General features: G+C 47.6%; 1 protein-coding gene across 4 annotated transcripts; it reads right to left on the minus strand.

The window, feature by feature from the left end:
- Positions 1-3,452: 3,452 nt before the first annotated feature.
- On the minus strand, positions 3,453-25,908 carry FBRS (fibrosin). 4 transcript variants are annotated; one of them, XM_060256612.1, is made up of 18 exons: positions 23,707-25,908; positions 20,625-20,807; positions 19,334-19,369; positions 18,401-18,430; positions 17,518-17,566; positions 16,373-16,778; positions 14,683-14,921; positions 13,703-13,902; positions 13,475-13,519; positions 13,254-13,349; positions 12,621-12,689; positions 12,492-12,521; positions 9,108-9,344; positions 8,801-8,924; positions 8,270-8,353; positions 8,102-8,185; positions 5,362-5,581; positions 3,453-4,977 (listed from the first exon to the last, which is right to left on the minus strand). In XM_060256612.1, exons 1-18 carry the CDS (start codon positions 24,097-24,099, stop codon positions 4,248-4,250), a joined length of 3,255 nt encoding a protein of 1,084 aa, XP_060112595.1. In that variant the 5' UTR covers positions 24,100-25,908; the 3' UTR covers positions 3,453-4,247. The 4 variants fall into 4 exon arrangements, with proteins under 4 accessions (XP_060112595.1, XP_060112597.1, XP_060112598.1 ...); XM_060256614.1 differs by having other exon boundaries at positions 9,273-9,344; positions 23,707-25,907; XM_060256615.1 differs by lacking the exon at positions 9,108-9,344 and having other exon boundaries at positions 23,707-25,907.
- Between the last annotated feature and the right edge of the window lie 1,028 nt (positions 25,909-26,936).

Here is a 26,936-nt window from a genome sequence, read left to right on the forward strand (position 1 = left end):
GGGTCAGTGTAGGGTTCCATTTCCCACCCCACTTTAGGTTTGACCAACAGTTGTCATGGCCTTCATTTGCAAAGCCCCGAGTAAGCTTTGTCCTAATCATAAGAGTCCAGAAAGCTGAGAGCTGTAGAGTGAGGGGAGATGAGTATTCCAGAGTAGAAGCCCACCCCCTTCTCCAGGTTTGTTGTCCTTGCAGTGGCTGGACCACACTACCAACTAGGGTTGCCAAGTCCAATTCAAGAAATATCTGGGGACTTTGGGGGCGGAGCCAGGAGCAAGGGTGTGACAAGCATAATTGAATTCGAAGGGAGTTCTGGCCATCACATTTAAAGGGACAGCACACCTTTTAGAATGCCTTCCTTCCATAGAAAATAATGAAAGATAGGGGCACCTTTTGGGGCTCATAGAATTGGACCCCCTGGTCCAATCCTTTTGAAACTTAGGAGGTATTTTGGGGAGAGGCACTAGATGCTATACAGAAAATTTGGAACCTCTACCTCAAAAAACAGCCTTCCTAGAGCCCCTGACACCCGCGGATCAATTCCCCATCATTCCCTATGGGAATCGTTCCTGGAGGTGCATAATGGCTGTGGGGGTGGAGATTCCCCCGACGGCCAGCTGGCTGGGGGAGGGGGAAAGCCTGTAAAACCAGGGGATCCCCTGCTGGGACCTGGGGATTGGGAAGCCTACTACCAACCAAAATACAGATAATAGTAGCCCTGACAGACCAAGGGCCACATTTTGAATACTTTGTGTGTTCTGCATAGTTGCTCTGCAATTGTTTTGCAAAGGGGGAAGTATTTTATTTAAAATATCTGTTACCTGCCTTTCTTAATACATAGCTCAAGGCGGATTACAATATTAATACATTTAAAATATAAAACCAAACTTTTAAAATCACAATGTAGGATTGCTTTAATTAAATGTATTCCTAAATAAAATATTGTTGGCTCCTATGGCAGCCATTTTGGGTTTGGTCCCACCTGTGGCAGCCATTTTGGGATGACATTCAACATCCACTTTCGAAATTCCAGAGATGCCCAGTCACTAAAAAGGTTGGAGACCTCTGTACCAGCAGTCGATCTGGTCAAGTGGAGTTGGGGGGGAGCAATGAATTCAGCAGCCAATGAAACTCAAATGCTTGGATGAACAGACCCCTTGCCTCTTTTATGTGCCATTTCTTATCTAATATAGAAGCTGAAAACTGGGCCAATATCAGGTTCAGAGGTGTCTAGATCTTGAGCAAACACTTGTACAAATTAACCAATCCATTTTGTGCAAGCATAAAAAATTAAAAATGAGGCCTTTTGCCTTGTATTTTTCTGCTACATTAAAAAAATATTGGGCCACACACCAAGTTGTATATACACCTATCCACTGAAATAATTGGATGACAGTGGAGGAGGGGGATGCTCCTAAATGGCACCTGGACTCTGGGAACATAGAAATCCATCACATTTGTATTCTATGTATTCATGCATTTCATGAAGGCATGCATCTTAAAAGTTGTTAAATAAATGAAGGTGCCTTATCAGGAGTCTACCAAGCTAATAATCTGGGCTTTAGTAAATAGTAATGGGGGGACAAATATGGCTGAATGGTATACCACCCACTTTTTCATGCAGAAAGTCACAGAGTCAATCCCCAATGTCTCCTGTTAAAAGGGTCAAATAATAGGTGATGCGAATTTTATCCACTTGGGACTCCGGAAAGGTTCTGCCAGTCAGAATAGCCAATAATGACCACAGCGGTCTGACTCAGCAGAAGACAAGTTTTTGTTCTGTGTGGAGTCAATTGTAGTCATACTTCTATGTTTACTAGAAAATTGAAGCTTTCCATTATCTATTTTTTTTAAAATATGGTCTGTTGGTTGTGTTGTAGGCAATGTCAGTCTAGATGCTCCGGTCACCTATTCTTGTGGGTATGGGAGGATGGACTGTGGCTATGACAAGAAATTCTACACTTATTCATTTCTAGTAACTTGGGTTTGGAACCTGGCTCAAAGAGCCAGTCAAGCCATTTTCTTCAAAGTAGACCCCATTTAGGAACTTAAGGTGGTACTTCCACCCCCTGCCCAACTTTGGCTTTGGAACATCAAGGCCTACCGCCCTTTCTTGGCCAAGACTTCCAGTTCTTCCTGAAGAGCAACAAGCAGTGCAGAGTTCCCCTCCATCCAGTCTGGCTCATTTCTCTTGCTTCCTGCAGGTTGGACTGAGCATACAGTAACTAGGATGGCTGCCCAGCAGCTTTTTCATAGGCTAGAAGCCTTACATTCTGATTGACAGATGCAAGCTTGGGAGCTAGTACTCCAGAAGACTCTTAAGATAAGCACCAAAGTTGCAAGCAGTGTAATAGGCCTGTTCCCCGCCTTAAAAGAATAGCAAATTCACCATGCCACATCAAAGAAATGGATGTGAAAGGGATGCCTCACCATATTGGTTAATTCAGCCCAGTTCTCTAAATGCAAGAAGTGGGGAGGTAAAGGTAGTCCCCTATGCAAGCACCAGTCGTTTCTAACTCTGGGGTGACATCGCTTCACAACATTTTCACAGCAGACTTTTTTATGGGGTAGTTTGCCATTGCCTCCCCCATTGTCATATCAGTTAATGCTACATTCACAAGTAACTACTGAAAAGACCTGGCCTTCATAGGTGCATGAGGTCAAGGAAATGGGATACTTTAGCCATTAGTGACTGCTAGTAGCTACCTCTGGGCCTGTCCTCCACACATCTATGCCTGTGGAGCAGCTTGTGGCAATAAATTCCACAGACTAATCTATAGGGGACACAGATTACGTTGTTTCAACATTAGAAAAATTGCACTCAAGGCCCCTTTGCCACAAAGCTCACAGGGCGACCTCCGGCCAATCAACTAATCTATTTTTAAGATTACTGGATTGAAGACACCACCTCAGGCTCTTTGCCAAAAGGGTAAAAATACAATCTTTAATTTAGGCATATAGTTTCAAATTGTCCTGTATATTTTTGGGGGGAGGGTGTCTTCATGGGCTAGAAGTTTCTACACCTGTTTGCTCTCCAGTTCTAAGACTCAGTGTGAAAGACGGGAGATGAGAATCCATTTTCAGCAGCTAAGTGCAGGGTTCAACACTGAGATGAGATGATATGGCTTTCCACTAAACCACTGCTGGCTCTTGTCTTAATGGCACTGGCTTCTGCATTGCCCACATTACAATTCCATTTTCAAAACACTGTATCCTCCTGGTCTGGAGAGCAGGACAAGAATCTGCACTGGGCAGCACACACATTTGGAACCACCTCTTAACCATGGATCCTCTCCAAATATCGAGAAGCCCCTTCCCAGAAATCCATTTCCAACCCAATACAACGCTGCTCCTTTCCTGCCCTACCCCCAAAGAATGCAGGAATCCAGCACCAACCCTCCATGTCCCGATTCCCCCCCACCCCCAGACAAACAAACAGTCAGGAAGCAAAAAGGAATCCAGAAGCACCAGTTTGGGGTTTAATTAACCAACCTGGGGAGGAAAGGGCAGTGGACAGATGCGTGGCACCCTCCTTGCTGCACCTTTCTGATCAATTACAGAAGGATGGGGGGGAAGAGAGGATGAGGGACTGGATACAGGTATAGAAAAGAGCAGTACAGTAAAAACAAGGAGAGCTGGAGGGAAGGAAAAGAGGGAGCAGTCACTTTTAAAATCACAATCTCAAACCTTTTATAAATGTACAAAAACCTTTTCCCCACCTGCCTGGGGCAGAATATATAAATATTTACACTGCCTGGTGGGGGGAGGTGCCCCAAGATAGTCCCCCTTCCCCTGAAAGCAGCCTTCCCCTCAGTCCATGGAGGGAGGGAGAACACACCCCAAAGTTCTTTTCAGCCCAGCAGGAATGCTGGAAGCAGTCACCAAATCTTTTAATAAGAATTCCCACAGTTGGGCAAAGGGAGCTTTAAAAGAAAGCCAGAAACAAAGATTAAGGGCATCCCAAGTCTGGATTCTTGCCCGCTCCTCCACCACCCCTAACACTTCCACAAGACTACTTTTCAAGTCTTTTGTCTGGGGCAGGAAGAGTTCCCAATGCTCAGAGCTGAAGGGAGCTAAGTCCTTCTGGGGTGGTGGTGGTAGCCTTCCTCTCAGGCTAAGGCGGCAGGAGGCCAGATGTCTATCCCCACTAATGCGGAAGGGGTTCTACATATCTGGCCAGGGCCCAGCTGGAGACAAGGGAAGCTGCTTGGCGCAGGTACTCATGTTCCAGGGCCCCGTCGTAGCACCATTATCTGGAGTCCCGGTCCTTGTAGGCGGCTGCCAGTTCCCGGATGTCAGGGGCACGCCTAGGAGAACAGGGTCGGGCATTTGAAGCTGGGATGAGAGGCGGGGGAGCACTCAGTAGTCCCACAGCGGCAGCCGTTGGGGTGGCCTTTGCCAGCAGCCCGTTCTGGTGTCGGGGGTAAGCCATGAGGCTGGGGTGGGTTGGGGGTGGCAGGCCATAGATCCGAGCCCGTTCATAGTCTTCAGCAGCAGTGGCAGCGGGTGATGGGGTCTCCAGAAAGCGAGGCAGGCGTTGTAGCGGGTGCAACTCCAGACCCCGATGGTAGGGTTCACGCCAGGCTTCAAGCGCGGCATAGGAGGCAGCTGAAGGTGGGCCGGCTACCAAGTATGGGGAGACACTTCCTCCAGTCCCAGCCTGGGGGCGCTCAAACACAGCCAGGGTCCCCAGAGGGTGGGAGACATGGAGGGTGCTGTGGAAAGGAGCACCTGCGCGCAGCGCTCCCTCAAATCCAGTCAGTTCCGGCTCTTCCTTCACCTTCACTTCTTTCTTCAAAGGTGGCTCTGGGTACGGTGAGCGGGAGGCATGGCTTGAGCTTGCTGGGCTTCCATAGCGGTGCTCACGCTCTGCTGCTGCATGAGGGCGGCCTGGAGGCTCTTCGTGGGCCAGGGCTGGGTTCTTTGGGGTGGGCGTGGCTGGAGAGGCACGCAGTGGATGGCGGGAGAAGAGGGCGTCTCTGAAAAATGCATGCAAAAGACGGACATTGGCTCTCTGCCCTCTCGTTTATCACTAATTGCACAGGTCTCCCCCATTCAAGCCTATTTTCCATTGCATCATACTGGCCCAAAGTCTTCCTATCCCAATCTTTGCTTCTTACCCAATCCGAAACATCAACAGTAGCAGCACTCATGCAATCTAGACATTTCTGTTGCCAGAATCAAGGGGAGGTTTTCACCTGCATTCTTTTCATTTCTCAGTATAATCCAGTCAAATCCACTCGTGCCCTGAAGTAGCCATTCCCCTCCCACTCCCAAGCATAACCTGCGTGAGAGAGGATGTCCATTGAACAGCATAAGCCCGGACCCCAACCTTCATGTCCTCCTCATGCCCTCCCTCTCACCTGTCCTTTTCGTCCTTGATCACTGGCCCTTCTGGCTTCTCGCTCTCTTTGTCATGCTGGGTACCCCCGCGTTCAGCCCCATCTCCAGTGCCACCTTTGGGCCAGGGTGGGGCAGTGGGGAAGGAAGGTGGCGTGCGGTGTAGGCGGTTCCATGTTTCATGGGGGCTGGGGTAGGCTGGAGCTCCAGGGCTATCCTTTTGCCCAAAGACAGAGGCTGGGTCTGAGAGGAAAGCAAAACGATCAAATTGGCTATGCTAGAGGCAACAGGTGGGTGAGGGAGGTGTTCTTTGGAGAGTGGGGCAGGCATTGTAGCCCCTCACAACTCCCGCCCAGTGATAAACATAGTGACGCCCTTAGACATCTGGAAATACCAGAGTAGCAGCCTTCCCCTTTATGTAATAGCTTCCCAAGGGTAGTGGTTCTGTTATAAAGTACATTCACAAGAAATTATTCCCCTTGTTGCAAATCCAGAAGATTCTACCCTTTGCTTTTCCTGAACCCGTGGGTCAGCCAAATCCTCAAGATTACAAAGAAGATGCAGGAAACCCTAAGAGAACAGCTACACAGCCAGGAGAGCAAGCAGAGAAATGTCTTTGATGTGGAGTCTCAAACAGCTTCTCAGGTAACTACATCCAGAATGGCCAAGGGACAGACCCATGGGTAATAAGTGTATCCCTACTCACCGCCTCGGTGAACATAAGAACATAAGAACATAAGAGAAGCCATGTTGGATCAGGCCAGCGGCCCATCAAGTCCAACACTCTGTGTCACACAGTGGCAAAAAATGTTATATACACACATACACTGTGGCTAATAGCCACTGATGGACCTGTGCTCCATATTTTTATCTAAACCCATCTTGAAGGTGGCTATACTTGTGGCCGCCACCACCTCCTGTGGCAGTGAATTCCACATGTTAATCACCCTTTGGGTGAAGAAGTACTTCCTTTTATCTGTCTTAACCTGTCTGCTCAGCAATTTCATCGAATGCCCACGAGTTCTTGTATTGTGAGAAAGGGAGAAAAGTACTTCTTTCTCTACTTTCTCCATTCCATGCATTATCTTGTAAACCTCTATCATGTCACCCCGCAGTCGACGTTTCTCCAAGCTAAAGAGTCCCAAGCGTTTCAACCTTTCTTCATAGGGAAAGTGCTCCAGCCCTTTAATCATTCTAGTTGCCCTTCTCTGCACCTTCTCTAAAGCTATAATATCCTTTTTGAGGTGCGGCGACCAGAACTGCACACAGTACTCCAAATGAGACCGCACCATCGATTTATACAGGGGCATTATGATACTGGCTGATTTGTTTTCAATTCCCTTCCTAATAATTCCCAGCATGGCATTGGCCTTTTTTATTGCAAACGCACACTGTCTTGACACTTTCAGTGAGTTATCTATCATGACCCCAAGATCTCTCTCTTGATCAGTCTCTGCCAGTTCACACCCCATCAACTTGTATTTGTAGCTGGGATTCTTAGCCCCAATGTGCATTACTTTGCACTTGGCCACATTGAACAGCATCTGCCACGTTGACGCCCACTCACCCAGCCTCAACAGATCCCTTTGGAGTTCCTCACAATCCTCTCTGGTTCTCACCACCCTGAACAATTTAGTGTCATCCGCAAACTTGGCCACTTCACTGCTCACTCCCAACTCTAAATCATTTATGAACAAGTTAAAGAGCATGGGACCCAGTACCGAGCCCTGCGGCACCCCACTGCTTACCGTCCTCCACTGCGAAGACTGCCCATTTATACTCACTCTCTGCTTCCTATTACTCAGCCAGTTTTTGATCCACAAGAGGACCTGTCCTTTTACTCCATGATTCTCAAGCTTTCTAAGGAGCCTTTGATGAGGAACTTTATCAAAAGCTTTCTGGAAGTCAAGGTAAACAACATCTATCGGGTCTCCTTTGTCCAATTGGGCCCTTTGTCAGAGCTTTGGCCATCTGCGGGGAGCTAATTATGATCGATAAAACAACAGAGCCTTGGAGTAAAAAGTAGTAACTGGGCTGGAAGCTACCACAATGGCACAGGATAACACTGCCATATGTGCCCAAAGCCTCAGTGCAATTTAGGAATAGCACATCCAGCTGCTGGCATTATCTTGGCAAGACTAGAGACAGACTGGAGTTATGAAGGTTTCACTGGTACCCAGTGACTGGTGGCCTGAAAAGGGATGGACTCCGCCAATTTCACTACAGACACCCCTCCAAGGGATCAGCTCCACTGTGCAGTGTCCCTGGACATCTTGCACTGCACCCCAAGGACCCTGTCAGGACTTTGCATGGCAGGTGGCACAAGCTGAGAGGCAGCTGAAAAGGCAGCACAGCACTTTGGATTCTTCTTCAGAATTCTGCCAAATTCCTTTGTTAGCTAGGTAGAGAAGGTGGAAAAGAACAAACTAGGAATCACATCTGGAATAAAGGCATAAGGCCTTGTTTTTGGAGCAAGTGGAAGGTGTAACTCTCTCTAGGGTAGTCTCCTTCCTGGATGGCAAGTGCCATGTTTCTCGCTCCAGTTCTTGGTAAGATGAGGGAGAGACGGAGACAGAAGGATAAGAGCCAGCAACATTTCCAGAGTGAGGGGAAGAAATGGGAGCCAGTAGCCCTAGTTTCTGCCTCTACCAGTCAAACAGGTACACTTTCCTCAATCCCTGTAAGTTGTCATACAAATCCCAAGAAACTACTTTCTGGCCTTTTAACAATCACACTCTGTCCTGTCCCTCAAGCAGTACTTACTGAAAGACGGATTGGCCAAGCCCCCAAAAGCTCCATTGGAGAGTGCTCCCAGGGAGGCAAAACTTGTAGGTCTGCCAAAGGGATCTGCAAAAAAAGACAAGCGGAGGAGTGAACAACCGCACAGAAACCTCTGGCACCTGCCCCACTTGACCCGTCTTCCACTCTTACCAATGTGGGGGCTGGGGCTGAGGAAAGAACCATGAGGAGTGCTGGCAGGGCCAAAAGATGAGCCACTCCCTGGGTGGACAGCACCTAAAGGAGGGAGGAGGGATGGAGAGACTAGTTAACAGCTAAGAGCTTTGGAGAGGCAGCTCATGCTGGGCTGTAAGAGGTGTCCATTACTTCTTTTAATCAGGGCCTATTATATTTGTCACATAACCCCAGGGCGTTTTTTGAGCAGGAACGCACAGGAATGGAGTTCCAGCTGGCTTGGCATCAGGGGATGTGGCCTAATATGGAAATGAGCTCCTGCTGGGCTTTCTCTACAAAAAAGCCCTGCGTAACCCCCTTAAGATACAACACAAGCTTAAACATTTTCAGAAGAAATGGAAGAAACAGCTTGCCTGGGAAACCTGATTTACCAGGGCAGAATTTCTAGGGAAGCTCACTAAGATTATAGTCCCAGGGAAGTGCAAGGCAGGAAAGCTGGCGGAATGGGTCCTGAGAAAATCCCTCCAGGGTGGGCCAGAAGACACTAACCAGAGGCTGTGAAGAGGGTGGCAGGACGGGCCAGCTCCTGGTTGTGGGGAAGGCTGCCAAAGGCTCCAGTGCCAGGCAGGCAGGTTAGGAGGTCGTTCCGGAAATCCAATTTTGGGGTGTCACCCTGCATCGTTGTGATGGGGGGGGGAAAAAAGAACCCGTCATAAACAAAACCACTGGCTCCCTCGAGCACCATTCACTTGCATGAAGCACAGCCCGTTTTGGTCAGGGATGCCTCCGGATCAGCCCCGCCCCAGACCCTTGCCTCCAATTTTCAGTTTCACAGTCCCCTTTTACCCACACTCACAAACCCTGACTTGCATCCAGAGGCCGGCATGGACATCAGAAGAGCAGAAGAGGAGAGGCCTCTCCCATTGCTTGCAGTGACCCTCTGGCGGCCACCAGCAGGAGCTGGGCCACTCCCCATCATGGTATGCAGGCGGAGGGAGGAGGCAGCACAGGCCCACCCTACCTTCATCTTCTCCTGGTGCCTCAGGATCATATATGCCACACGGACATGCATGGCGCACCACTTCCCGGGCTTCTGCGAAAGAAGGAGGAAGGGAAATGTTGGATTTACCACAAAAATTTCTTCTCATCTGTGGATGGCAAGCATCACAGAGCCAGTTCCTCTTCTCACTAGCTCTGAGGGCAGGGACGGATAAATCTGTTTGCCCCTCTCCCTTCTGGTGGGAGGAATGCCCCGTGCCACCCCCAAACCATTTCATGGTGCGTAAAGCTGAGACGACAAAAAAAAAATCTTTATTTTAGTAAATTACTTCAGAAAACAAGGTTGAAAATGCAAGCTGAAAATATTGAAAGAAGATGCAGAAGGAGACGGGACAGGTATCCCCAGCAGACAGAAAACACTCAACTGAAAACCGTAGCACGTCCGCTCAGCAAGATAACTTGAAGGCTTTCCGGTGGGGCCAGATACCCTTCATTCACTAATAAGAGAAACACTCTCGAGTGAGTCCAATGTTCCTTTCTCCACCAGTGGAGGAGGGTACTCTGGAGTGGAACGTGTATCTACATTACAGACACTCAGCTCTGTGGCTCACAATCTAAGGGGACAGAACCTATTAAGGCACTTGGATCCCTGAAAGCTATATAGAAAGAAGCAAAAGCACCCAATGTGAAATGCTCCAACAGAAAAAGCATGTGGGCACTACTGCACATTTCTTCCAATGGAGTGTTCATGCTGAGAACTGCACGAGTCCCAGGTCTTCTGACGGGCTGCAAATCCTCCAAATGCCGTACTTCTATGCCAAGGAAATCAGTGGTGGCCATGAATGGTGGCCTTACATAGCAGTAGACCTGTTTAGATTCTTATGGATGATTAGAGAAAGAAAAGGTCTAGGAAAGAGAGAGACAAACTGTGAAAGTTCCATCCTTGCAGGCTGGATGTGGACTAGTGGTCCAGCCAGATGAGGAAGCAGTGGCAATTTTTGCCTGCAGATCAAGGGAAGTATAACCACATCAGAAGGCTACCTTCTTCCACTGATGGAGAATTAAGGATCCCTCTGATTTCATGATGTATGGCAAGAAGTTATTTTGGACTGACAAGGCTCCTAGCAAGGTCCTTGTTACAGATGTAATTCCAAAGACTGAATCCAAAGAGAGAAAATTAACAGGTTCTGAAGACTCCTGCATTAACACCCTGTGCATGCATAGTATGTGGGAAATCTGTAAACCCTTTTTTGGAAGTTTGCTCAAAGACAGTTCTTGTAGGAATTCAACATCAGTGAGGATATAAGGAAAGTAGTCTCCTCTTTTTGCCTACAACTGTAGCAAGAGCCACTGACTGGTGTTTTAGTGTGCCACAATGGAGTAAATGAAGCTGTTTCTGATGGAATCTACCCCCTCACTTTTTGATGTAGCATCCTGTGGACTGAAGTAAGGCAGCTTTTCTGGACATTCACTAGAAGCCCACAGTCTGTTCAGTATCCTATAGTCCTCTAGACACCCACAAACCTCTACTTCAGAGATGAACACAAATGGAGAAAACCCAGACAGGGCAAAACATTAATGTCTCAAAGAACCATTAAAAATGATAAGCAACACTGTTAACTGGCTGAAGGGTTTGTAGCATTTCTTTACGGAATTGGCCGTTTCTCTACAAACTAGATGTCTGGGGTCCAGAACTGCCTGACAGCCACCATTCTTTCTGGGCTCTCTGAATTTTTTGGCTATGGTCATGATTAAGAGAGAAAATGGCTGCAGTGACCCTTCAAATGACTCGGGGAAATGAATAATATGGCTTAGAACTATAACCATAGGGGAAAGCCCTTGGGTCTCCCTGACTTGAAATGGTCTGAGAAACTCCTCCTGCTGCTGATCTTCACTCACTTCTAAAAATAGCCATAGTCTCTGACCAAAGTAGGAGAAACTGGGGCAGAAGTAGCCCCTCTCTCCACATGCATCCTCTATGCCAGGAGGGGGAAGGTTCATGCCTGAATCCAAGTGTGAGTGTTTGGTTGCCCCCTGGCAACCCCCAAAGATCTGCCCCTGAGCAGTCCTCTGTAGATCTAGGGAATCTCATTCCTCAAAGAAGCAATATTTTTTATCTGCAGAATCCCAGAAGAACAGGTTTTCTCGGAGAACTATTTTTATCCCCAGTCTGAGACTGAGGGAAGAGGGGACAATGCCTTTCTGGGCCCTGGCCTTCTGCTTCCCTTTTACGGCTAAGCTGGCTCCAATATCCTTGATGAGGATCAAAAGATCCTCTTGCAAACGTCTTGGTACAGAAGTCTTGATCCACTTCCAAAAGTCTTGCTATAAGGCACTGATGAGAGGGAGAGCAGTCCGCTGGATCCAATCAGCGAGCGTCTGTCACTTTGTGCTTCACGAGGCTGTCTGTGTGGCACTATCCCAAAATGGATGTCTGGTCATTACTGCTGCTCAGGACAGTCCAAGATACTCATGGGGGGGGGAGTGCATCCATCTCTCAGCTGGTACTGTTCCTCCCTCCAGGCTAGTGAGGGCCTGAAGCCTTTGCCCTATTCAGCTCTGAAACAGCTCTATGTCAATGTTTCTGAAGATGAGTCCTGGATGCCATATGAGGTGTTTCATTTGCACCAGTCCTAACCAGCTCGCTTTAGCAGCTGCTAAGCCAACTGCTCTTCTTGGAGCTGTAGGCCTAATAAAAGTCTATTTGCTCTCATTCCCTTATAACCAAAGAGGTTGGAAAAAGAAAAAAAAATTGGATATAGAAATATTAAGGTCAATTCAAAAAAAAATTTCTGGTCTCGTTCTCTTCCCTGGGAAAGGGGTGGGAAAAAACCTAGACTGTGTGTCTTGGGAAAGAACAAATCTTTCAGGAATAGACCAGCGGTCCTAATAAAGCTCTACTGACAAAGAACAAGCAGGATGGGTATTTGGGGTGGGGGGGAAGCAGTCCTCCCACCAGAAAGGAGAGGCTCAAGTAAATTTACATGGGTCTGCCCTCAGAGCAAGTGGGAGGAGCAATCCACTCCAGGATTCCCTCCCTCCACTAACGGAGAACCTTCACATCTTTCCAGCTGGGCACATGTTGCCCTCTAACATGATGCATCCTTCTCCTCCTCCTGTCCCCCTCCCCCTCTTCATGATCTCTCCTCCCGTCCACGCCAGGTTTGCCTCCACTAGTCCTCGATCCTCTAGACATCCACCCCATTGCGTTCTGACCAGGAGGGATCCCGGGGTTACTCACTCTCAGCGTAGGCCTGAAAGGATCTGTGAGCTACAAGGAGACAGAAAACCAAACGGAGGTTAGCTGACGTCTGTGTGCCACTCTGCTGACCTCTGCCCCCAACCTAGTTTGTACAAACAGTAGACTCACCTGGGTCCCTTTCTGAGACAAGTTGGGGGGGACGGCGCCCAGCCGGGATGGCAGGTCAGGATTAGTGCTCTGTGGGAGAAACAATATTGGAGGTTAATGAGACATTCCAAGGCCTAGCTACTTTCTCCTGTCTGCTCTGTACTACTGGATGCCAATTCCATCACAGAGAATCCTGGCTTAGAGCTGCCTCCCCAACCCCATCCAAAGCTCATCCTCCATCAAGTCCTCTCTTCTGTCTAGCCTCAAATTGTCTAATTTTTTCTTTATACAAGCCTGCGGTCCCACCCAACCACACCTCTTGGAAAACCTAGGAGTTGCCGTTCCTCTCTTCTACACAACTGCAGAAGAGACCACTACATACACACCAGGTTTCTTCAGATCACTTAAGGGCTGTTACACCAGCCTAAGGACCACGCTCAAACCCAATGGTCACTGTGGGCTTCCTCTCAGCCTTATCTCTACTCCACGGGGGGGTCCATTCTCCACAGAGAGAGCCCAAAAGACCTGGCCTTCAGCCCTCCCTGCTGAAAACTTTGCTAGCTCCAAGGGATGAGAACGACACCTAGCAGCCCTGACTCCTGAACTGTCCCATTCCAAAAAAGCCCATTTTTCTACTATGTCTGGAGGGTTCACCTTAGGTTGGAATGCCCCCTGCAAGGAGCCAAAAGTCACAGCGGGAGGCAGGACCGGGGGGATCCCCGACACGGTTGGGGGAAATGCGGCATAAAACTGGAAGAAGAAGAGAAAGCAATGGAAGCGCCACCCAGCGAAACTGGGAGGGGGGATCTGCCCCTTTCCAAAAGGTCAGTCCCCTCGGAGCTCCCTGCTCTAAAAAAGAAAGAAGCTGCACTTACATTATGCCTCAGGAGCCCATCCATCTTGCCAGGGTATTTCTCAAACTAAAGGGAAGAGAAAACAGGAAGAAATGAAATTCATGAGACAAAAAGCCAACACTCCTGAACAGGAAAACCAAAAAAGCTGAGACTGGCACCAGGGGCTGTAACACAGTGCCACAGGTACACACAGTTGCCGGCTTGCCCACCCCCACCCCTTTCCCCCAGCAAGCTCCAGAAAGCTCTCACCATGGCTGGGCTGGGCGCAGGCACCATGCCTGGGGGGAAAGGGGTGAAGTGCTGGTGGGTGTGTTGGTGGGTGTGCTGGTGCTGGTGGTTGTGTTGGTGGAACTGGAAGGCCAGTGGGCGGATGGCAGCGGCTGCCATCTCAGGCCCGCCTTGCCCAGCCAAGAATCGTGAGCTCAAGTCTTGTCGGATTAGTTCTTGTTCTGAAAAGGCAAAAGGAAACATAAGGGCAAAGGGGGGTGCAGGACAGGGGGAGGCAAGAAAGCAAGCAAGCAATACAAGAATGTAGTCCCTTTTCCAGACTCCCCTTCCACGCAACTTTCCACTTGCATAGAGCCCTATCCCCAAGCGGCCTGGATTCCAGATTTCTTTCCTTGTCAGCTTCTAGCATGCGGAAGCCAGAATCTTCCACAGCCCAGCCCTCCAGTTATCCTCCCCCACAGCTGTTCTCCCCAAATCTAACCTGAAAATCAAAATTTCTACCCACCATCATCTACTTGCTTCTTGAATTTACCATCATACATTTAAAAGACGACAACTGCAGATTTATACCCTGCCCTTCTCTCTGAATCAGAGACTCAGAGCAGCTTACAATCTCCTATATCTTCCTCCCCCACAACAGACACCCTGTGAGGTGGGTAGGGCTGAAAGGTCTTTCACAGAAGCTGCCCTTTCAAGGACAATTCTTGAGATAGCTATGGCTGACCTAAGGCCATTCCAGCAACTGCAAGTGGAGTGGGGAATTGAACCTGGTTGTCCCAGATAAGAGTCTGCACACTTAACCACTACCTCTCTTTAATACAATGAGGACCACAAACCAATTTATAAAATAAGATTCTAGCAAGCTACTACGGTCCACACCAACACAGCTTGGGTACCACGCTGCTGGCCACCCTGCCTGAGCCACACAATTACCACCCTGCCATTTCAGCCCTTGCAGATCTTCCTCAAAATCTGCTGGGGCCCAGTCCAGTCCCTCTTACCAGAGATGGCAGCGGCTGCAGCTGGGTGCCCAGCAACTTGAAGCAGCGGGGGTGGTGGTGGGAGGCCGGGCGAGGGGGTGAACATACCCGGGTGGTGATGGGAAGGGGGGCGAAGGGAGGGCGGAAAGGCGTGGGGAGGCAGGGCCAGTGAGGGGGTAGAGGGTCGGTGAGGGAGTTGAGAGGAAGAAGGGGAGCATGGGGGGAGTATGGGCTTGGGGTGAGCTGCACCACGGCTGCACCTGAAAGAGGGAAAGAAAACCCAATTTGAAGTTCAGAAATTACAGGAAGATTGAGCATAAACAGTGGAAGGGGAGTCAAAGTGCACCCCAGAAGCCAGAAAAGCACTAGGAAGGGCACTGGACTCGGATTATGAGAGACCTTGGGGTTCAAACCCCAGCTTAGTCATAGACTCAAGTAGGGAGTCTTTGATGTGTGACTTTCTCAACCTCAGGTCTCTCGTCAATGAGGCAAGAAAACGACGACACATCTCACTGAGGGACCATCAAAACAAATCTCAAACATCCTTTATTCAAAGTAATTCTACAGAAAGTAGGAATTGCATCTGGAATTTAGATCACCAGGGTTAACCAGTCACACATAACAATGTAAGAACAGCAGCATTTTAAAACTATCAAATCAATCTAACAAACTGTACAAGTATGAAAGGCATAGGGAAAGAATCAAGGAACAGAATTGTATATATAATATACAGAGGAATGTTTATAGTCTATACATATTGTGTGGAGGGGAATCACTCAAGTAAAGATGGAACATAAGTAGTAGAAGATAAATTTACAGGGCAAAGACCCAGGTGAGGTGTTTAGTGTCTGAGCAGTGAGCCAGGAAGCCTCTGGTTCAAATCCTGCCTCTGCCATGAAGCTATTAGGTATGGCCTTAGGCAAGCTATTCTCAATCCCCGCCTCAGTCCTCTGCCTGCAGTGTGGGGACAATACACAGAGCTGTGGTAAGGGCACATGGCGTACTTTAAACCATCTAAGTATTATTATATTTGAGCAAGGACAATGAAGAATTAGGGGTGGAAGAGGTTTAAATCCCCACACAGAGACCTGCAGGATTCCATAAGGTCTTAGGGAACACGAACAGGCCAGGTCTCCACTCTTTGCCCCTTTCCGGGACCTCCTAATTACTCTCAACGCTCCATGCATTCTGGAACATGTTCAATCCCCATTGAGCCATTTTGATACATTTTCCCTTTTTTGGCCAATTTATTTTATTAAAACATTTCTGTGTCCCCCATAAAGGTGATGAACATCAAAACATGAAAGCATTGCAACATTAAAATTTAAAATAAACTACATATAAAATAATTCAAATAAACACACAATGTTTAAAAGGTCATTGTTCTACATACGTGGCAGTCCCATGATTATGTGGGACCCCCTGCCTTGTTTGTGGAGTTCTGGTTTGGCTGCCTTTCTGATTGGCACCAGAAACTCAATCTAATACTTGACAGTAATACTTAAGACAAGAGATGGAAGGCAAATGTCTCACAGAATATAAACAAAGAGAATGGAAAAAATGGCTTAAGAATGAACAAAGAAAGAAGGGTAAGAAGACAGAGTGTCAAATTTCAATGAAGAAAACCAGAGAATCACTTGAAAGCAATAAGACAGAAGCTCAGCAGAGAGATGGACAAAAGAACCCCAGAGAAAATCCCACTGAGACTCACCCTCCGGTGCTGAGGTCCAGCCCTACAGAATACTGTGCCTGCGTCTGGCTGGCAAAGGTTGGAACCTTCATGTGCAGCTGGTTCTGTGTGAGGTTGTGGGGGGCTGATCCCCCCTGAGGCATTGGAGGCGGTTGGCCTTTGGGCTGGGGAGTCCCATGAACAGTATTAGGCGTCTGAGTCCGAGTCCTTGTGGAAGGTGGGGCAGGTGGACTGGGGGGCAAGGCCTGAGTTGGAACAGAGGCCACAGCTGCCTGAGAAGGGGGCTCCTTGGGCAGGAAAGGCACTATCAAGGGGTCCCGGTCGGCCTCGTAGTTACGCTCCTGGCTCCGCTCCAGGCCAGAGACTTTAGGGATCACAGAGAGTTTGGCTTCACAGCTCCCGTTTAATGCACCAATGGGTCCCGAGGCTGCAAGAAAAAACGAGACAGGAGGCAGAGAGACACAGAAGTCAGGGAGGTACAAACAACAGCCCAATAAGTAGTGCTGGATGCAGAATTTGGAGGGGAAAGCTAGGTTATTCATGGACTCCTCAGGTGGCTTTTGACAAGTTACTCTTTCTCATCTGCAAGTGCAGAACAAAGGCAGTGGTGTCCCACCTTAGACTGGCTTTAGGGGTGAATTAGGTAAATATTCCTAAGGTATTGGTCCAAAAAGCAAAGTCCTGTGTAAATGAGGTATGGAAGTAGAGGAGAGAAGCCTAATCCATAGAAGATGCCAAAGCCCAAAGGCCTTAATAGGCAGAGCTGTACAAAGCACTAAGCATTATAACTACGAAATCCCCTTGCCACTGGCGATCACTTGAGGAAATCAGAGGGCTTTCTGCCATTTAAAACAGAGTCAACAGAAACTACTGCAAGCGAACATAATTTGACTTAAATTCTAGTGCCCCCATACCCACATTCCGGTACTACACAACACTGTTGCCAACTGTGTTAAGAAGTCTCAGGAGATACTGGAAAAGCTTACTTCAATACAGCACCAGAACAGATTACTGCATATCAGAATATCTCCTTGTTGCGTGGCCAACAGATGTTTCTCTGCCACCAAAGTTAACCTGGTAATGTACATGTCTGTGCCAAAAATGCAGCTGTTGCAACACCATCTCTGGCACAGGCCTTGTTGTTTGTTCACAGCCCCCACACCCACCTTTGCTGGTTGAGACAGTGAATGACTGTTCGAGGTCATCAATGGAGGCCTGAAGAGATAAGAGAAACAGTGGTTCACTATTTAGCCTGGGGGGGGGGGGAATTCAAAACATATTAATCAAATCAAATCATTTTTACACAAAATGAAAAGCTGCCTACAAGCTTCTCATGGAAGGTCCGTTTTTCCTTCTCAAATTCCATCCAAATAAAGACCATTACACTAGTTGTATTAGTGCATGATAATGCCTTCTGCGTATGAAGTCACATGGAATGAAGTGTGACTTTTCATGCAATGAGATTGCTCTATGCCTGTCTCAACCCTTGCACTCAAAACTAGCAGCTGTCATATTCTATTCTGTAATATGAAGGGTATTGTACACAGACCACCTCGGACATCTCTTGGCATTCAGAGGCAATGCTCATGGCAGATTAATTTTCAGTGGGGCAGGCCTTTTAGAAGGTATGATGCCAGAGTTGAAAGAATTCACAGTAGCCACCTACGGCAAGCCACATTTCTGCACAGTAGCTGTAATTCCTGAAGTCCCAAATGACTTGAAGCCTATATATTACAGGTTCAGGATTAATCAAAAGGCTACAGCTCCTCTCAGAACCTTTCTCTAACTCTTCAGAGATGGATATGGCATTCACATTCACAGGAGCTGTGTGGGATATCATTGTAGAGGAGTTTTTCTTAACATTGGTGTGCACAAGAAGGGAGTCTCAGTGTCCTTCACACATGCAGTTGTTATTGCAATTCCCCCCCTTCCAAGTACCCTCCCCCCAAAAAAAACCTATATAGCTAAAGCAACAGTGAGTTCTGTAGAGACAAGTGAGTTCCAGACAGCTATAGGATGCGGGGGGGAGGGGAGGGAGTTACTGCCTACCTGCTCCTCTGGGTCACTTTCTGTATCACACTGCAGAGAGGAAAGAGATGAAAAGGGAAGTCAAATGGTGCAACCAATCAGAGCCCCTCCTTGTTAGATCACAGCCATGTCGTATTTAACTGGCCAGGTCTGAAAGGATGCAGCTCTGACAAGGACTGAAGGTAGATGCGTAGCTTGTTATGCAACAGGAGTATATGGAATACATGGTATCCAGAAGAAAAAGATGCTCAAATAAAATTGTAGAGAAAGCAACAATGATGTCCAGCTAGCATCCCCCAATATCAGAAACTCTACCCCTAGTTCCCAAAATAAAAACAATTTGAAAGTGGGGGGGGGGGGAGAGCGAGTAGACTCTACATTGTTGCAAACAAAGCTAGCTGAATCCGCTGGAGACTGAAGAAGGAGACTGCATGCAGTCTAGGGGTTTTAGGAAGCTAATCTAGCACTGCAAAGGGAGGTTTCCCAAGATCTCACTGCTCTCCTGGGGATACTGCTGCAACAAAACCAACTAACATACTGCCCTGACTTGAACAGCCCAGGCAAGCCCAATCTCATTAGATCTCAGAAGCTAAACAGGGCCAACTCTGGCAAGTACTTGGATGGGAGACCTCCTTGGAATACCAACAATTGTGAGGTTGGGGCAGGCTTTATTCAGCCACCTCTCTAAATATCCTCCATGCCCCCACAGTAGGGCCATCAGTCACCAGAGGTCATGACTTCCTGGTGCACGCACTCATGCACAAAAAAACAAACACCAACTAAAATACTGCTCCGAACTGAGGAAGGGAAGGAAGGATTCTACAGGAAAGGAACAAGAATTCTACCCTGCTGAAAGACACTAGCTGCCAGGACTCACTGCAAAACTATGACCACAACCAAATTTTGGAGGCAGGAGGGGGAGAACGGAATCAGGAAAATGTTGGATCCACTTACTATATATCCAGTTTCCAGGAAGGATTGGAAAGAAGGCTGGGGGACAAATTAAAAGGTAAGGGGAACAGACATTAGATTCATAATTATTATGGGGACTGCCATTCCTAATTTTTTTTAAAAAAAATTAAAATAAAGACAACATTTAGGGTCCACTTGTGAGATTTTAAAGATATATACTGGGGCGAAAGGAAGGAAACTGTCTACTTTACAAATACATATTCTATATTCCCAAAAGATGGGACACTCCATGGTCATATCAGCATACAACAAAAGTGCCCTATACAGAGTAAGAAATATAAGATGCCTTATACTGATCCATGCAGGTATTCTGACCAGCAAGGCTCTCTGGGGTCTCAGTCAAGAGGTCTCTATCAGTCTATACCTAATCTTTTAAGTGGAGACTGAATAGGGTTTTATTAGAAGCACACAATTCATGCATTCTCCCTGTGAGTTATGGCCCTTTCTTCTTCTCTCTCGGGGCTAGCTGGCACATTCTCTGCAGCAACGTGGTATACATGGGAATCAACTGCTCCATCTTTTGCCCTAAAACCATCTGTTTTCATAAACCCATTTGTCAGGCTGGTAATCTGGCAACTCTGAATGAGGTGCTATTTCCTTCAAACAATAAGCGAAATTTCATTCTGTAGCTCTTTTATATTTAAAGTCCAGGCACAAGCAGAAAAGCTGCGGTTATTCCATAGTAAAGCAAAGGCACCCTGTACCTGTTGAACTGAACTCTTTTCTCACAAGATTAAAGGCTTCACCTGGGCAAAAATCAGTTCAGAGAGCTATATTTTGCTTCAGATTACACCCCCTCCATACATTCAATTTATTATTTGTCCAGAGTTCTGTTTGCTGAACCATATTAAAATCTGATGAGCATTCAAGATACACCAGAGACACGTTCTCAAGTTAACATCATGTTCAGGAATGTAATTTCCCAAACAAATTACTCAAGAAGGCAAACACTAAATGAATATTAATCAGTATCACATCTTCCTGTCACAAGCCAACTTATTTTGCAACAAAAGCTAAAGGATTTTAATCATATTTTCTTAAACTAGGTTATCTATTGCTGAATACTATCAGGGCTTGGTCACCTGATTAGCTGCCTATGACCTCCCCTCTGACTGGACAAATACCCAAATATCAACTCACTGCTTTCATTCCGCCGGCTTCTCTTGAGCTTGAAGCAGACTTTTGCTTGTAACTTTCACCCTCCCCCTGCAATTTCTCTTGACCCCGCCCATGTGCCTCCCTTCATCTTAGCCCCTTCAGCCCAAGGCCTCACCTCTTTGCGCCGCCTCTTGTTACGTTTTCTCAGTGCTCTTTCCCCACCGCAGCCCCTGCGACCCTTTTCTGAATTCCCTTCATCATCTTCAGGCTCAGAGTTGTTCCCCTCGCCCCGCTTTCTTTTTCCGGACTGCTTCATCCGAAGCTCCAACCGCTCTGGGGTCTTCAAGGTTGCATCCTTCTGCGGGTAGCCAGCAAAGGAACACATGCATTAAATTATACTTATCTAGGACCCTTCAGGGAAACATTCCTCAAGATCTTCCCTGAGCAGAATTATCTACAGTGTCTCCCAGAGTTTTCAGCCACAATCCAAGATGCTGGTTTTGACCTTCAAACTCCTATAGAGTCTGAATCAACATACATGAAGAACCACCTAATCCCTTATGAACTTATACGGCCACTATGGTCATCTTCAGAGACCTTGCTTTGGGTGCCCCCCCCTCAGATATTAGACAGGTGGTGACCCAGGAGAAGGCCTTCTCAATCATGGCACCAAAGCTCTGGAACTCTCCCCCCAGGCAGCTTCATTTACCCCCTTCTGCCAGTGGGTGGACTTTTCTGTTTCAATTGGCATTCCCTCAGTGATCTCTCCTTACTGACCAAAGTTTTATTCGCTTTTTACTTCTTTGTACAAATTTTAACTCTATTTTCAAAGTGTATAAATAACGTGTATTAGGGGAGTGGTTGATTTCAGAGGTACTGAAATGTCGTGTTGTTTATGTTAATTAGCAGCCATTGTGAGGGTAGAAAGGCAGGATATAAATCTTGTAAATAAAATTATAATGAAGCTGTCTTAATGGTAGAAATGCAAATATTGAAAGCAGAAAGGAAACTGTAAACATTTTTTTTAAAAATTGAAAAATACATACAAATAATTGTTATCAGGTAATATTGGTCTCTGAAATACTGATACTACCACCTCAGATCTTCCTACCTCAAATGCAAAGGCACATTAGATCCTACAGTAACTTGTAGTAAGTGTTCAGCTTCTGAACCTGAAGCACCAGAAATGCAAAAGAGAACTGAATCTGGCAAAACAGGAGACTTCTGAATTGCCATACGCCTGGTTGCCTGGGACAAGCAACAATTACTTGCTTGGGGCAAGCAAAAGTCACCTATTGGCAATCCAGTACACAACAAAGACTTCTGTAGATCCAAAGAAATTGTATTTTCCCTTCTTCTAGGACTAGATTGTTGATGTGCTACTAAATGTAAAGGTAGTACCCCGTGAAAGCACGAGTCGTTTTCGACTCTAGGATGACGTTGCTTTCACAACATTTTCACAGCAGACTTTTTACGGGGTGGTTTGCCATTGCCTTCCCCAGTCATCTACTTTCCCCCCAGCAAGCTGGGTACTCATTTTACCAACCTCGGAAGGATGGAAGGCTGAGTCAACCTGGAGCTGGCTACCTGAACCAGCTTCCTCTGGGATCGAACTGAGGTCATGAGCAGAGGGCTCCAACTGCAGTACTGCAGCTTTACCACTCTGCACCATGGGGATACTAGTGACTAGCATAGGCAAGAGAGGGCTGATAAACATTTTTGGTGAATTACTTCCCCAAAAGTTAGATCTGCTTCACTGAAGGAAGCCAGAAGACAGAGATATGGGAGGTAAGATATGGGGAGACAGCCTGTCTCAGTAACTAGACCTATCACTCCCTTCCAGCTCTACAATTCCTCTGTGCGCTGTGCAGCTACCCTTTGGATTCTTTCAGTTTGGCCGAGACACCTGTGTTCACACCCTGCTCCTCACCCAGTCCTGCCTAACAGGAAAGGCAGGCGAAGCCAGTCCTGAATTGAGCTACAGACTCAGCCTGGAGCATTCCTGTGTTAAGCAGTCTTCTTTCCAGATTCAAACAGGCAAAACAGCTAGAACATTCATGTCACCTGTTCAACCTGTTTCAAGCTAGAAAGCTATATATCCCCAGCCACAAAAATCCAGCAAGCTGAGTTCTGCTGACTCCCAGCCTGAGGAGAAATGTTTGGAAAGAGGAGGAAAGGGGAAGGATTTCTTTGCTATAACAAAAACATTAAAACACACACTACAGCATGGTCCATTCATTTTCCATGCACTTTTTAACAAACATGAGACTGCAAACCACCCTCAAAGGCCAAGGCTTAACCCTATCTCCAGGCCTAATTTCAACTGGCTAAATCTTCCACTGCTTTATGTCTGGTGCCACATTCCATGGTGTGTCCCATGAAGAGTCCTGTGATCTCACCTCACAAGACAACATATGAGCTCTCTTATATCACAGACTACTAGCCCACTTAACCCAGTACCATCTTCCCTGATGCAGAGATTCTCCCAAGTGTCTCACACAGGTTTTTACCAAGTCCTGTTATCAGAGACCTTTCTAAACGGAGCTGACAAGAACTGAAGTGAGGTCCTTACCCAAGAAATGTACAAGCTATATCTCTTGAGCTAGTGTTCTACCCCTGATCTCATACCATCTCACTCCTTCTACTGCATTCCAAGAGATGGGACCTTGTTCTCACTGTCATGTTCATAGCTATTTCTAAGCACCTTATATTTTGCATGCATTATGACTGACCAGAAGAAAAAGAAAAGAGACCAGTTCCACCCTATGCACAAATTTTAATTTGATTATCTGTATGCCTCATCATTTGGGATGACTGACAATCTTTTGATACTCATTCCCAATGAAGCCAGAACCATGGGTTATTTTTGTTTTTGCTCCTGCTATGTTCACATTGTACTCAATACACAGGCAAAAATAAATTAGTTTTGCTTCAGTTTTGATGACCTGAACACACCAAGAACTCCAGCAGTTTCTAGATGTGGGAACTCCACAGAGAGAAAAACCAGCCGCATTAACGCATACCAGCATCCAAATAGGTCACCACTCCCAAGCACCATTACATCCTACTGTACCTCACTTGATCCTGTGGAACTTTGGATACCTATTATTTGGCCAAACTTAGTTCTAAGGCATATAGAATTAGATTCATCCTAATTCTCTTTTGCTACACCACCAGCTCCCAGAAGCCCCTCCCCACGTTATTCCCTAGACAATAGAACCCCTTGCTGACTGAGGTCAAGGGAGGTCCCCCCTCACCTCAAGTGCCTCCAGGCTGACAAAGCTGGCAATGGCAAAGCCATCAATAAGATCCTCTTCTTCCTCTTCCTCCTCCTCCTCCTCACGACTACAGGAAGATCCAGAGGCTCTCTTCCGCCGCCGCAGGGGCCGCCGGCGACGGCGCTGCTGCTGCAGGGGGCGAGCTTTGCCAGGCGCCACAGGGGCAGGAGGAGAGGGCCCTTCAGTATCCGATCCTGAAGACGATGACGACGAAAGTCCCCGATGAGAAACATCCCCAGGACGGCTTCCTCTGCGGTGAGTGCAGCGACTCTCACGGTCCCGCCGTGAGCAACGCCGTTGCCTCCGGGCTCTGCCACTGCTGCCTCCTCCCCCACTCCAACACGGGGCAGGAGCTGCTGCTGTTCCTTCCATGATGTCCCTCTTGAGGTACAGAGAATGTTTCGCGCTGTGTCCTACGGGTGTGGCAGATGCAGCCAAAGGCAGGGCACCCTTCACCCCTCACCAGCCAGTTTCATTGCAGCTGCTCTCAATAGGGCTGTTCTCTTTGGATGCCACTCAGCAGAGCACCAATTAAAAAGGCAATACGACCCTTTTCCAGAAAGAATGTTAAATCCTCCACCAGAAATTCCTTCCTTCCTCTTCTGAACCTTTCTTCAATTTACATTTACAGAACCTACTCAAAACAGAAGGATCTTTACTTCACAAGTCAGTGCACCTCCTTTTAATTCCCTGTGACAGGAATGGCAGCTTCCTTTTTTTGTCCTCCCCTTAGAGAGAAGATCCTTAAATTAAAGAATTAAATACTTTCAACATAATAAAAACTAGAAATGAGTTTGAGACTGTTCTAATATAAAAGCCTCTGCCACTGCCAATCTCCTTTATTACTGAACATCACCTTTCTGCCTTGAATAAAAATATCCCAAACACCAGCACACGCTCTTTTAATAAGGACTTTTACATCCCTCCAGCAACTAGAGATAAAGGATAGGTGCCTTTAAGAGTCTGCTTCTAAAAGCCCATTAAACAAACTCCAGAACTTGGTATGTGTCTAACAGCACAAAACAGACTTCCACTTTTAAGTGCCTATATTTTTGAAAAAAGAATTGTCCCCGGTCTTGCTCTTTTAAGAATCAGGCCTGGTATGTACCCAAGCAGTAAGAACTCAAACAACCTCCCCTTTAAGACTGCAGATGCAACTTCTGCCAACAATGGCAAATGGTTTCCGCTCAGAGGGCAGCCACTTCCTCCCCTTTGATGACGCGGGTTTCCATCAGCAGTTCTGCAGCGGCCTCCCTTCCTCCAAAATTCCTGCTTGGCCTTCTTTACCTGGGTCACTTCCTCTTTGCAAGCCTTTAATGTTAAAAGGTCTCCTGGATCCTTCCGTACATGCTGTGACTTTGCCTTTAAGGCCCCAGATCGGAGAACCTCGTTTCCTCTCAATCCTATACCCCCCCTTGGAAAATCACGATTTAATGTCCACCACGCATTCCCTGCCAGGCGCAGCCTCCCCTTTAAAGCGTCTAGATTTCTTCCCCCGGTTTCCTGGTCAGGCCTCGTCTTCTAACAATCGGAATTAAAAACCCTCCACGTATTTTCTCTCCAGCTCCAACTCCCCTTTAAGGCTCGAGCGTTCCACGTCCAGAGAAATCCAAATTTCACCTTTAAGAGCCACCCCTCCCTCCCAGCCACAATGAGGGCCGAGGAAAACTCCCCTTTAAGAAGGCCGAACTCCCTTTAAATCCATTGACAGGAGCTGGAGGGGGGGTTGTTGTCCTCCGGCTGAAAGGGCCCCTCTTCTCGTCGCCCCCCTCCAAAGCTGTACCTTTAAGAGCGCCGGCCGTTGAGGGTGCTGCAAGGCGCGTCCCCCCACCCTCGCTGAGGCTCGCGGCAAGGGGTCCCGCGCGCCCCCAACGCTGATTGGCCGCAGGGCTGGCACCCTCCGCTACCTCGCGGCCCCCCCCTCAGCTGATTGGCCGAAGCCGTGAGGTGAGTAAGGATGGGGGGAGGGGTGGCTGGAGCGGTCCGGCCTGAGGGAAGCTGTCGAGCGAGCGGCCAGGCGGGTGCTGCGACCCTTCCCCCAAGGGCGGGGGGGGCTTTTGGTCGCGTCGTCTTTTCACCCCCTCCCCGCTCTGTCTCCGCAGCAGCCCTCGGACTCTCCCTCTCTGGCTGTCGCTGCCGGATCCCCTTCCTCTCTGCGCACGGCACGCAACTCCGCCCACAGCGTCATATCCCTCCGCCTTGCGCGGAGAGACAAGTAATAAAATTCCTCCGCTGGAAGAAAGAAGTAGTCCCCCCGTGAAACTCCGCCCACGCGTCGTTTTGGATCTGGTGCGTCATTTTCAATCCCTGTCCTGGTTTACGATTATTTCCACCTCCGCGCGGTGACGTCATACCAAGCCACTGCCTCAGGTCGTGACGCAGTGGCCCACCCCCTCACAAGTCGTAGGCAGCCCGACCCGTGATGTCACACTGTACGGCAGCATGACGTAATAGCATAGTATTGCTTCCCCCCACCTAGCTGCCTCAGCTCACAAGGGCTAACCTAAAGCTGAATGGAGTGAAAAGGTCAACTGCAATTATTTTAAAATGGTAGGTTGGTAAGTAAGCGATGCTGACTCACAGCAAATCCAAAACCAAAAATCATCTCACACCCCCTTGTCAAAAAACATGCTCAGTAATGGAAAGTAGTAGGCAAGCTTTTTGCGTTCTACTACAAACCTCTCCAAGCTAACGAAGAGTTCCACAAAGCTTGAAAGCGCACATGCAAAGTATTGAGGTTGGTCTGAATAAAGGGCATTGACATGACTAGCGTTTGGTGAAATGACTGAGAGGCCGGAGCACTTTCTGTATAAATGCTAAGCCATTACATTGTTCAAAACATTTGGTCTCAGGGTTGGTTGGTTTTTGTGGTGCCAGTACTGAACCCCAGCACCTGTATGGGGCCTGCCCAAAGCCCTGAGGGAGGAACTGGTGGACATCAGTATCCTGCTTGCAGGAAATGGAGAGGTAGAAATTGAATAAACCAAATTAACCTTATGAGTACTGGCACTTAAAAAAACTGTGCCAAGGTAAATTACCTTGTGGTTGTAGAGAAAATAAAGCAGCAACACAATATCAATACTTGCGAAAGTGCTAAAATGTACACCAGATTTTGAATTGCTTAAGCCTTCGCCGTGCAGAACTAGACAGGAAAACTACTCTCACAGCCCAGCAGAAAGGGATCAGAGACAAATGGGAGTCAGGAAGCA

This window comes from Heteronotia binoei, chromosome 15 (genome assembly GCF_032191835.1).
Source record: "Heteronotia binoei isolate CCM8104 ecotype False Entrance Well chromosome 15, APGP_CSIRO_Hbin_v1, whole genome shotgun sequence".
NCBI classification, from domain to species: Eukaryota; Metazoa; Chordata; class Lepidosauria; order Squamata; family Gekkonidae; genus Heteronotia; species Heteronotia binoei.

What these genes read in the sequence shown, in the direction of transcription:
- FBRS (XM_060256612.1), bottom strand. Translation starts at nt 24,099, where the DNA reads ATGGAAGGAACAGCAGCAGCTCCTGCCCCGTGTTGGAGTGGGGGAGGA. An exon ending in TCAGCCTGGAGGCACTTGAG is followed by an intron (nt 20,808 to 23,706) that starts GTGAGGGGGGAC and finishes GGCTACCCGCAG; the next exon opens with AAGGATGCAACCTTGAAGAC. An exon ending in TGTCTCAGAAAGGGACCCAG is followed by an intron (nt 12,522 to 12,620) that starts GTGAGTCTACTG and finishes GTCTCCTTGTAG; the next exon opens with CTCACAGATCCTTTCAGGCC.